At 34.0% G+C, this 11728-nt stretch overlaps 3 protein-coding genes across 18 annotated transcripts in view; 1 reads left to right on the top strand and 2 right to left on the bottom strand.

Annotated features, from left to right (window-relative positions):
* The first annotated feature begins 86 nt into the window (after positions 1-86).
* Positions 87-5723, top strand: LOC124956916 (cationic amino acid transporter 3). Of its 5 annotated transcripts, none has more exons than XM_047513356.1 (12): positions 87-333; positions 689-837; positions 1662-1908; positions 2020-2304; positions 2465-2569; positions 2702-3080; positions 3166-3305; positions 3442-3544; positions 3661-3830; positions 3929-4047; positions 4144-4252; positions 4344-5723. In XM_047513356.1, the coding sequence occupies exons 2-12, from the start codon at positions 754-756 to the stop codon at positions 4439-4441; spliced, it is 1839 nt and encodes a 612-aa protein (XP_047369312.1). In that variant the 5' UTR covers positions 87-333; positions 689-753; the 3' UTR covers positions 4442-5723. The 5 variants fall into 5 exon arrangements, with proteins under 5 accessions (XP_047369312.1, XP_047369314.1, XP_047369311.1 ...); XM_047513355.1 differs by having other exon boundaries at positions 185-333; positions 3661-3809; positions 3881-4047; positions 4344-5722; XM_047513358.1 differs by lacking the exon at positions 689-837 and having other exon boundaries at positions 177-333; positions 3661-3809; positions 3881-4047; positions 4344-5721.
* LOC124956908 lies at positions 5194-10550 on the bottom strand. 10 transcript variants are annotated; one of them, XM_047513314.1, is made up of 11 exons: positions 10202-10518; positions 9156-9694; positions 8952-9064; positions 6999-8856; positions 6779-6909; positions 6609-6698; positions 6418-6528; positions 6225-6325; positions 5757-5852; positions 5510-5607; positions 5194-5404 (listed from the first exon to the last, which is right to left on the bottom strand). In XM_047513314.1, exons 1-11 carry the CDS (start codon positions 10265-10267, stop codon positions 5290-5292), a joined length of 3318 nt encoding a protein of 1105 aa, XP_047369270.1. In that variant the 5' UTR covers positions 10268-10518; the 3' UTR covers positions 5194-5289. The 10 variants fall into 10 exon arrangements, 6 of the variants coding, with proteins under 6 accessions (XP_047369270.1, XP_047369269.1, XP_047369274.1 ...); XM_047513313.1 differs by having other exon boundaries at positions 5510-5634; positions 10202-10349; XM_047513318.1 differs by lacking the exon at positions 10202-10518 and adding an exon at positions 9911-10195 and having other exon boundaries at positions 5510-5634; positions 9156-9778.
* Positions 10551-11155: 605 nt separating this feature from the next.
* Positions 11156-11728, bottom strand: part of LOC124956915 (phospholipase DDHD1-like) — a 10154-nt gene continuing 9581 nt past the window's right edge. For all 3 annotated transcript variants that reach the window (XM_047513351.1, XM_047513354.1, XM_047513352.1), the window contains one exon: positions 11156-11728. This exon is cut by the window's right edge and continues 3743 nt beyond it. The gene's annotated coding sequence lies outside the window, so the exon portion shown is untranslated.

The raw sequence follows: 11728 nt of genomic DNA, 5'->3' as shown, positions 1-11728 counted from the left end.
TACAGTATCAAAATCATAATTATAATTTTAACAATAGGTAATTCCCCGAAATGACAAAGTCGATCGTACGAAACGTGTGTGAGAACAATATTGAAAAAAAGAAAAAAAAAGAAGAAAAGAAACGTTATCGATTTATCCTCTGCATGATCCAATCGTATATCATACTTGTCTTATTGGGGATAATCTGCCCATATCTGTTGAGATAAGACGGAAGAAAAATAGTTATATATTTGGTAAAGCAGTCCTTATAATCGATAGTTGATATAATTTTCTCAGAGTAGAACTGTTTCAAAATAGCAGAAGCTGACAAGAGAGCTCGAAGCTCTTCTTTGGGTGAGTTTATACAGTATTCCATTTCTTCGTGCGTAAAAACGTTTTCAAATGACGAAATAAATGATTAGAGAATTGAGATTGATTAATTGAATAACGAGAAGTTAACAGAAAACTTGTTGGAAGAACGTGTTGAAAAAGATCCTTTGATTTCGTGGCAAATCTTCTTTAATCATTTTCTGATATATATTCGTCAATTGATATTATATTATATCACGAATTCGTCTTACATAAATACATCGACAATATGAAAGATTTAAATAAAAAGTAATGTCGCTCGTTCGCGACGTCAACGTTTGATCAAGCATACATTATTTATTGTTTACAATAAAATTCGATAAAAATCCCCTTTTTGTAGTGTTATTCATATAAAGTGCGGACTATTGTTACGACGAAAAAGAAGAAAAAAAAAAAAAAAAAAGAATGAGTACTCGGAATACATCCAGTGATCGTATCGATTATCGTATTGATTATCGTAGAAATATGTCGATTCCTTATCATCAACAGGTAACAATAACCGAAATAATCTGATATTTAGATAACCATACCAGAGATTGTCAGACAAGACAAGACAAGACAAAGCGAAAGAAACGAAAATAAGATATAAAAACTCAATTACTCTAATTACTTGAGATTTGAGAAGTATATTCCAAGGAAATATATACTTAGACATGCAAATGTATTCGAGCAGAACGAAATGTTATATTAATTACGTTATCTATTCGCTTGTAAATAGATATAAATGAATGCTTCATCATTGCAAAACTCGTGACACAGTATAGTCTCCTGTTAATATCCCATCGAAAAAAACGATCGCGATCGAGAATGATTCGATATAAAAGATCTATCTGTTAGATAAAACTTAAAGCAAGGCCTATGTTGTTAAGAAATAATTCGACCAATTGAAAGATTTAAAGTATCGGCATTAGGCACGACGAGCGTTGCTCACAATTTAACGAGCATTATTTCAATTAACGCTTCATATGTTAGTCGTCGTGGCAGACGCGTATCGATAGGAACGCTAACGTAATTCGATCCTAAGATCGTTCGTAAGACCCTGTTGTAGACCAAAATGGATTATATATCGATGAACGTTTTACCGGTAAGTAAAACGTTTACTCCACTTGGCTTTTATTCGTAAATAAAAATTGTTTCATTAGAATTAATACGAAAAGACACGAGCTCGAAGACTCGACACGAGTTCCTCCAATTGCTTCGTCGATCGATGGGAAGATGATCAATATTTTTCCATGCACGCGCATGTTCGATATCATGTCATAAAGGGGGGGGAAAAAAAGAAAAAAGAAATAATAATTCATAACTTTTTACAGTTACTCGATATGAAATTATGGAATTTCCATAGTCTGTATAAAGCCTTCAGTCGAAAGAAGCGGATAAATATTAATGCAAATACGAAATTGGAGAGATGCCTATCAACGTTGGACCTTACAGCTCTGGGTATCGGATCCACTCTTGGCGTTGGAGTTTACGTCATGGCAGGATCAGTCTCAAAAAATATCGCAGGACCCGCCGTTGTAATCTCCTTCCTAATTGCAGCCGTGGCATCGATATTTGCCGGTCATTGGGCGTTTGCCAATCGCTTTATCGATTTATGTCGTTCTAATCGCCAAAGCTGAAACTTTCGTTTCGCTCGATCCCTCGATCGATATTATAAATATATATTTTCAGGTCTTTGTTACGCTGAATTCGGGGCGAGGGTGCCGCGAGCTGGTTCCGCTTATGTTTATAGTTACGTGACAATGGGTGAATTCGTCGCCTTTCTAATAGGTTGGACGCTAATCTTAGAGTATGTGATCGGTTCGGCTAGCGTGGTACGTGGCCTTAGCACCTACGTCGATGCTCTCTTCAACAATACCATGAGAAATGCCTTTGAATCGGCCGCTCACATAAAAGTTGAACACTTCTCTTCTTATCCTGATTTCTTTGCCTTCGGTATCACCCTTATGTTTTCCGGTAACTATTCCGATACTATTATCGATAAAAAAAAAAAAAAACAAAAAAAAAAGGAAAAAAGAAAAAGAAAAAGAAAAGAAAAAAAGCAACATCGAGTCAAAAGTTTATGCATAAATAATTTATTAGCGCACTTATTATATTCATATGTCACCTTTCACAGCTGCCTTAGCGTTTGGCGCGAAAGAATCGTCCACTGCAAATAACTTTTTCACCTTGGTGAATCTCTTCGTTGTCCTCTTCGTGATAATCGCTGGTTCCATCAAAGGTAATATCGTATATAAACTGGTAATCTATTACGATTATGTTCTTCCTTTTTGCTTCTTCCCTTTTTGTTTTGCTAAAATCTCGCTTTGATCGCATAATTTTTATCAATGTGTATTTATATTGATTCAAAAAGCTGACGTTAACAATTGGAAAACTCGGCCTCCTTGTACGGAAACAAATTGTGATCGCGGAACAGGCGGATTCGCGCCATATGGAATATCGGGTATAATAACCGGCGCGGCAACTTGTTTCTATGGCTTTATCGGCTTCGACTGTGTGGCCACTACCGGCGAAGAGGCCAAAGATCCGCAAAGATCTATTCCCATAGCTATTGTTGCTTCTTTAACCGTTGTATTCCTCGCGTATTTCGGCGTCTCAGCCGTATTAACTATGGTGCTGCCGTATTACGAACAAAATCCCGATGCTCCCTTTCCACATCTCTTTGAGGTGATCGGTTGGGACTGGGCAAAATGGGTAGTGAGCGTCGGAGCGATTTGCGGACTATGCGCCAGGTAAAGATGATAGGATATGCACGTACGCACGTTAATTTATACCTATGTATATACGCACGCGCATAAATTAATCATATAATTGCAGCTTATTAGGCGCAATGTTTCCATTACCAAGAATAATTTATGCAATGGCATCCGACGGATTGATATTTAAATGGATGGGAAAGGTAAGTTCAAGATTTCATACACCCATAATGGGCACTTTCTCTGCAGGAATTCTTACAGGTACGAAAACTATTTTCTTCATTTTCTCTTTCGTTCCTTGTAATCTATTAAAACGCCATTCTTTCCCTCTGTCGGGTCCCCTTCCCCACCTCTCTCTCTCTCTCTCTCTCTCTCTCTCTCTTTCTCTCTCTTTCAGGAGTTTTAGCAGCGATATTCGAGCTTACTCAGTTGTTAAATATGATGAGTATAGGCACACTGCTTGCCTATTCGATAGTTGCTGCCTGCGTTCTTATATTGCGGTAAAAAAATATACATATTACGTATACGCATTTCGATGTAATATATTTTGCAATAGAATGCGCTGTAAGTAATGACCATAGTAAACAATTTTAACGACAAATTGTTCTTCACGAAGATACGAAGAAAGTGAAGTATACGAGAAGAAGGACGATTGTGATCCAAGGACTGTGACGTTTGTCATTAAGCAATTGATTAACGCTAACGGATTAGACCATCCTACGAAATTAACTGGACAACTGGTCACTTGCCTCGTTTTCTGTTACTGTAATATTTCATTCCATCGGCGTGAGTATTTCTCTCAAGTGATAATAACATAACGATGATCCTGATTACAGTCATTATTTGCATTTTTATTACGGCGATGGTATCGCAATTTTCCAAAGAAATCGCTAACGGCAAAGCTCTTTACGTTGTGCCGATAATCATATTGGTCATCGCATTAATCTTTACTCTAATCTTTATCTATCTTCAACCTTCATCGGGCAAGAAACTTGCGTTTTCGGTGCGTTACATTTTTTATATCTACCACATTTTTCTTTGCTTTTCGATTAAAATAATTAACCATGCGACAATATATCATGACACACTTCTGCCTTAGGTACCTTTTGTTCCCTTTTTACCAGCAATCAGTATACTCATTAACATTTACCTTATGATGATGTTGGATGCGATGACTTGGATACGATTCTTGATATGGATGACTATTGGTAATACACTCGCGCGCACGCACGCTTATGCATGCATGTATGTACGAACGTATGTATATATATATATATATATTTAACATGTTTCATACAGGTCTTGTAATATACTTCTTCTACGGTATGTGGAACAGTAGCAATGGAGAGAAAAAATCATCCAAACCAGTGGATTATTGCTCCAATGAGGAAGAATGAATTTTACTCTAGAGTTAGATGATTCTATCAGCGAACATGCATGCCATCTACGTTTTTATTAATTATTATTGGGTGCTAAAGAAAAAATTGGTCCGATTGTTGAGAAAGAAAAAAGGAATTCTTTGGGTACTTTCAATTTTTTCTAAAGGAGTATAATCTTTTTAAATTCTTCTTCGTTGGCCAAAGCTATCCCTTCTTGGACCGGAAGAAATATCGATATTCTCGAATGTTTCCAACATCAGATCAGTCTTTTCTCGGGAACGTTGTACCACATAGGGACTATGTGCCCTAGCCATTTGATTTGACAATGTATATTTATTTATTACACGAAAATGTTTCGTGCGATTGCCACTTGGATTTTTCTAAATTCACGACCGATCGAACATCGAACATAAATCGGACAGAATAAAACAAACGTATTAATAAAAACAACAATGTTGCATTCAACTTTGTGGCTCAAGTTGGCGGACGGACTTTAAACTCTAGTTATTTTTTTGCGATTCCGTAGTGCGCTTCATCAGTACTGATCCAATACCAATTATCGAGACTATTGTCGAGATTATGCATTATCGTTCTTAGTCTACGCAAAAAAACAAACAATTTTCAATTATAATTATGATCTCGATAGTCATAAAAGAAACGAGAAAAACAAATAAAATATCCGTCACCTTTATCGGGTTTGATTAAACTTGTATAAATGTACGATAAACAATAAAAATGATTAGAAAAGAAAAGAAATTAAAAAACAGTTCTTCAAAGAGTTATCATAACATGTTATTGTCATACATCTTATCGGAAAACGGGAACTTGCATTAACCAATTATCGTTAAAAATATAAGAGGATACATTTATAACTGAGATACTTGATCGTCGGACAAAATGTCGTCCGCGTGTGGAATACTTTTGTAATAAGTGTACATCAGATTTTCTTTCTTAATAGGTGACTGCTGCCTTACGCCATATCTGAAATGATAACGTGGAAAAAAAAGAAGAAACGAATTTTTTTTCCAACTTTTTCAATGCTCTAAAATCTAATCTTTAATAAATGTATACTTTTAACGATCTTACTGTTCTCTACGTTCATCCGATTGTGATACGGCATTGGCATTGTTGCTATCCTGTTTTTGCAGATCGGTCTGCAATCTATGTGCCCGTACATCAACTCGCTGTTGTAAATTAGCAGTAGGTAATGACTGTGCGATAATATGATACACGTTTAAAAATGAAAATATTATTTTATAGATGTGTATTATGAAACAACGATCTTTTGTTAAATCAAATATACGATTATTATAATTATTTATATTATACGTACCACGATATTTTCATCTTCCGACGCATCATCACTTGCACCTTTCTCTCTAGAGATATTAAGATCGTTAGATCGATCGCACATCTTCTCTTTCGCTTGCTAGAAAATATTATTAGATTATTGATCTAAACGACTGCCAGAAAGGAGAGACATGCACGTTGAATGGCAGAAATATATTTTCAACGATCGAATGAATATATATATATATATATATATATATATATATATATATATATGCAAGTAGAAACTATTATGTATATCGACATTTAAACCTATCAACTTATCCGTAAAATGTATTTTAACATTTCTTCTTTTTTTTTTCTTTTTTTTGTTTTTTTTTTTTTTCTAAAATTAAAAATCACACGTGCAGAATTGTCATTAGCTTTATTACTTTCTCGAAAATTGTACGGAATATGGATTTTGAAAGTGTATCCTCATAAGGAATGATGTTTAAAATGAAAATTGTCATACCAATTTGTTGCTTGTATTTGCAGACAATCGATCTATAGAATACCTCGGAGAACGACCCGTTGTGTAGACTACTTCGTTATCTCTAAAGGCAACGCGCTCTCCTAAATATTTAATGACATAATTAAATTGATAGGATGCACGATATAGTATCTATTATAGTAAAATAGCATTTAATGTGAAAATACTTCTCTACCGGTCCAATAACTCAATGGTGGAAATATCCTACGTCCTCTTGAACTAGTAGGTACATTCAATATATCTATCATTTCATTTCCTACCCTTTTTACCGTTTCCCTTGCATTAGCTTAACAAAAATTAATGATAATACATGAGAATGAATAGATCAACGGACGAGAAGATAAATAATAAATACAGTTATAATACCTTTTTGATATGATTTCCACATTTTACAAAATTCGTTTATATTAAATGGGCATCCTTCGCGGCAATATCTCAATAATTCTTTCGGTACAACTAAATATAATTATATATTTTGTTATATACGATTTATAGGACGTAAGCGTAATCGTAGATTGAAATGGGCGCAATGTTACCGTGTTTAGAATCGTGCAGATCTCCGACGAGTCGATAAACTTCTCGATTTATATCTTCGATTAAATTTGTCGATAGCCGTTTCCGTATACGTTCAGTCGTAAATTTTCTATGAACCACGTGGCCGGCCTCGCTACGTAAATCAAAATGATAAGTCACAGATCGATACGATTATAAACGTAATGCATTCTTACTTACTTACTTACTTACTTACTTACTTACTTGAGCAATTTACCTTCAAAAACCAAAGTTAACTCGGGAACGGACTTAAAGTCGAATAAAACCCTTGGTACCCAATCGGACAATAGTTGAGGTCTCCTTTGATCGTTCGATGTGTAGTCGGAACGACGCGTTTTAATGGAGGATGTCGAATTTAATATTAAAAAGGGCGTATCCGTGTCAATAATAGTAATAGGATGTTTTGCATTTTCAGGATGAATAATATCATGAACTCTTTGAATTTGATGATCTTTCGAGTGACCCTTATGTTCAGCAATAATCAAACGAACGTCGGTTATAATATCATTGAACGAAGTTGATTCATCCATCATATTTTTATTCTGCTCTTTCGTATTAATTGAAACAGCACAAGATTTATCATTGGTCGCATCTTTATTTGGGTTTATATCAAGATTATGACTCTTTACAATGGGCAAAGGTGTTGACGTTACGTTCTGCTTTTGTTTCAACGGCATCATTTTATTATCGGTACCGTTAACACCGTTCTCACTAGTTCTATGAATTACATTAAGATGATTCGCATCGACAAAGGTATTTATTGTCCTGGCTTTTTTCCCACTGGGTTCTATGTTCTCCGTCATATTCAAATGTCTCTTACGTCTAAATTCCGACAATTTCATTTCATCTTCCGCAATAGAATTTTCGCAATAATTTCGATTGTTTTTAAGACCATCCTCTTTTCCCCGTGCACCGAACAGTGCAACACGACACATAACATCATCTCTTTTTCTCCTTTCCTTATACCACATTTCTCCTTTCCTGGATAATGATGGAGAATGTGCCGAATCGTCATTTTCCATCTCATCGTTTTCAATATTTCTATTGGTAATAGAATTAGAACGGTATATTGATCGATTTCTTTTAATTATTTTTGTCGATTTTACATGACTATTATTTACAAAATTATAATTTGTTCCTTCTCTTCTTTCCCCATGTTCATGTCGCCATTTAACTGACAATCTTTCATTCGGCAATAATGTTCTTTCAGATATGACAGACGCATAAGTTTCCTTTGGAAATTCTTCAGAGTCCTTTTTAGGCGATCTTCGTAAACTGATATCAGGTGTCTCCTCATAGGCATCATCTCTTATGTTGCACCTATTGCAACAATCGTTCAAAGCCAACGTATCATGACATTCCAAAATACAAGATCTTCTTTCCGAATTACCTATTACTCCATTACCTTGCATTTTATTGCCACAGAATGCAGACTTGTTATCACCATGGTATGGACCATTATTATTAATCTTTTTGCTTGTATCATTTGATGTAACTCTATAGAGATAAACATCATTGAGAGAATCGAACATTTGTATTATTTTAATAATGTATTCTTCTGGGCAATCCTTATGCAGTAAATTATTAACGATAATATCAATTTTATCTTCCTGCATATCTCTCGTTTTATCGTCTTTCTGAAGAAGAGACAATCGACGTATATTCACATTTTCATTCTGACATTGATTTTCTTTATGATTATGCGTTTTCTTTGTCATCACGTTAGGAGCGTAGACGTTATTAACAATTTTAGTTCGATCCTTCGAATTATTGCCGCATAAATTGCTAAAAGATATTTGAAAATTAGAGACATTTGGCATTTGTACAGTTGAAACAACTGTGCCTGACTCGTTGAACTTCGGTACATCTTCTTCGTTCGTACGTTCAAATGTTACATCGGACATTTTGCTATTCGTGTCATTATCGTCATCGGTAATTTCGATTGGCCAATGAAAGTTTGAATTCGAGCCCTTCGAAATAAATAATTTCCATACCTCAAGTACATCTTCCCAATCATCGGGAAAACCATTGTAGAATTTCTCTCGGACGTATTCTGGTAACTCTAAATAAAAATGAAAAAATATTGGAGCTATCATGAAGATAAAATAATTATTTATTAATTAATAAATAATTACTTGGCAAAAAAATTCTTCTTACCGTTTCTATTGTCCACAATATTCCCTTTAAGATGATATATTTGTTTAAAAATAGATTCTAAGCTTCTAGCCGTCAATCTATTAAGTATGGGCTTGGTGCGTGCGATTTTCCCGCTATGAAAAGTAAATGCGAAGAAGAAGAAGAAGAAGAAGAAGAAGAATGAAGGGCATTACAGATAAGATATTAGAGACATTTGAAAACTACCTTTCTAACGTTCCCTTAATAACTAAGTGACCATTTTCATTTAAAATAACTCTCCAGTTAAAAAAAGTTCTATTTGATTTTTCCTCGGGGCTTCTAATAATGCCTATTTCAGGACGGCCAAAGTTATTATTATCACCTTTGTTTCTCTTTGCATTGTCTTTTTGCGATTTAAGAAAATTGGCATTATCAAAACCGCCTCCCTTATTTCCCGATAATGACAAATATTTTTCCGTCGCAGACAAATTCTCATTAATCAATAATGCTTTGCCATTGAGGGAATCTTTTTTCCTTGAAGATCGTTCGTTGCTTGAGGACGTAATTATTGGCTTATTTATAGTATGTTTATTGTTTTTCTTTGCCACGATATTTCTTAAATTGTTACTAGAGGAGACAACTTCATTTTCTATCCGAGATGATTGCAAAAACAACCCGGTGCAATTCATATCTTGCGTATCCGCTGGATTGATGCTGGATATGCTAGTATATATGGAGGCTGGGCCTACTTGGCTATATTTTCCTCTTATATTTTCCTCTTTCCTCTGTAAAGCAAATTTCAAAGAATGTTTGCAATGTTTTCACTCGAATAGATGGGAAAAAGTGCGCACGCATCTTCACGCACACATCTATTATATTGAGATAATAGATAAAAGACATATTAATTATCCAAGATATGCATAACTTGTCATTTAAACAATATGACATTTAACACGTGTAAATGAACGTTAACGATGTATTCGTTAATATTACAAACTTACCTCCATTGTGTCATGCGCCAACCAACAAAATTTTTGGTTGCGTTCAAAAATATTTCATTTTTCATATTTTACATTGAACAGTAGAAATAACAACTATTTACATAGCCGTATACAAAGACAAGTTTCCTTTCTTTTCAACAACTCTTTTTGCAACTAGCTTTCTACAATATTAACTATTACTCATAATTTTCGAAAGATAAAATCTCCAATTTGATCGCATCTAACAAAGTTAATAAATAGCGCACAGAGACTGTAAGAATTTACTTATTATTCCAACGAGAGACAACTAACCGTTTGAAAGGTAAGAAAACGTTGCGTAGTCAGCGTCGCCAACTCCTGACATGCTCCGGACAACATTTCAATGGGATATTTAGTGAGTTACTAGCATCGTTCAAATAGTTATTTTTTGCCTCAAGTAGTTGATATATATATGTATGTATGTATATATATATATATATATATATGCATATATATAATGTCCTAGGGTACATTCCTATAAATAAGAAAGTCACGTTGATTTAAGAAGCACGCTTGTCCTTACCAAGCGAGAATTACGCAACCCTGACGCATCCATCATTCATGCCAATGTTCTTCCAATGAATCGATCTTTCAAATCGATCCAAAATATTAGTGCATCATTTCGATATATTGAGAATCGCGCCTCAGAAGATCGATCTTCGAGAGATCGATTTGAAATTAATATACCTTTGTCGAGGACAAACGTTTTTTTATAACGTTTTAATATTATAACGCAAACGTTTATTAAAAAATTACTCTGGCGAAAGGCAGAGAAAAATTCCACTGACATGTCCACTGGTATATAACTCCCCTTTCTACGCATACACTTGAAAAATATTAAAGAAAGTATTAAAATAATATTATGAAAATAATGCTTGAACATGTTACTTATCTTTTTTTTCTATCGCTTTACAAAGTTCTATTATAAATAGGCTAAAATTACATTTGCTTAGTCCATCTCGCCACATTTTGATGATAATTCTCACATTTTTTTTTTGTTTTTTTATATTTACAAATGAAATTTATTATTAAATCTTCCCGATTAGATTAGATACATTATCGTCATTATTTAAAAGTGTAAACGCTTACTTTTCGTTCTCCTTTCGTCCATTTCTAAAACCATAGTACTCTACCTTAGGATCTAATTTGAATAGATGCATCCAAATGAAATATTATAATATTAATGCATTTTTTGTTAGAAACTAGATAGATCGTGATTCAATCCAGTAGACGAGCACGTATCTTTATTCAAGTGACAATTGAATTTACACGGAGGTAGTAAAAATAAGAGATCACAGCAGTTGCCTTATTTGAATAGATTATTAATTATCGCACATAAGTGTAATAATATCAATGTAACATAATATTTTCATAATGTTTAAGCACTTATTAACTTGTACAACCATTACGAATGGAATACAATGTTGGTTTAGTTATATACAATTTAAATTTCATTAAAGTGTATCTATTGGAAGCACAAGGTTCCTATGAATAAAATCATTAAAATGTTTAGTAAAGTGACAGCTCGCACGTCATCTCTCTCTCTCTCATATTTACGTGAATGACTCTTTATTTACTTTATGGCAAATTAAGTGAAGAATTATTAATTAAGGTAAACTTCCTTTGATATAGCGCCGATACATGGTATTACAAAATGTCCTATCGTATATATATATATATATAATTCGATAATTGTGTAGGAAAAATCTACCTCATATGAATAAACTATTAGAATATGTACACTATGTATAAAAGGGAGAAAAGAGAATGGCTATTATTTTATTATGATATTATCATGAA

This window comes from Vespa velutina, chromosome 24 (genome assembly GCF_912470025.1).
Source record: "Vespa velutina chromosome 24, iVesVel2.1, whole genome shotgun sequence".
Lineage (NCBI taxonomy): Eukaryota > Metazoa > Arthropoda > Insecta > Hymenoptera > Vespidae > Vespa > Vespa velutina.
Note: the sequence above shows the minus strand (reverse complement) of the source record. Positions and strands in the feature narration are given on the sequence as shown.

What these genes read in the sequence shown, in the direction of transcription:
- LOC124956916 (XM_047513355.1), top strand. Translation starts at nt 754, where the DNA reads ATGAGTACTCGGAATACATCCAGTGATCGTATCGATTATCGTATTGAT. An exon ending in CGATTCCTTATCATCAACAG is followed by an intron (nt 838 to 1,661) that starts GTAACAATAACC and finishes AACTTTTTACAG; the next exon opens with TTACTCGATATGAAATTATG. An exon ending in TATCACCCTTATGTTTTCCG is followed by an intron (nt 2,305 to 2,464) that starts GTAACTATTCCG and finishes CACCTTTCACAG; the next exon opens with CTGCCTTAGCGTTTGGCGCG.
- LOC124956908 (XM_047513313.1), bottom strand. Translation starts at nt 10,267, where the DNA reads ATGTTGTCCGGAGCATGTCAGGAGTTGGCGACGCTGACTACGCAACGT. An exon ending in GTTTTCTTACCTTTCAAACG is followed by an intron (nt 9,695 to 10,201) that starts GTTAGTTGTCTC and finishes TTTGCTTTACAG; the next exon opens with AGGAAAGAGGAAAATATAAG. An exon ending in TTTGAAGGTAAATTGCTCAA is followed by an intron (nt 6,910 to 6,998) that starts GTAAGTAAGTAA and finishes TGATTTACGTAG; the next exon opens with CGAGGCCGGCCACGTGGTTC.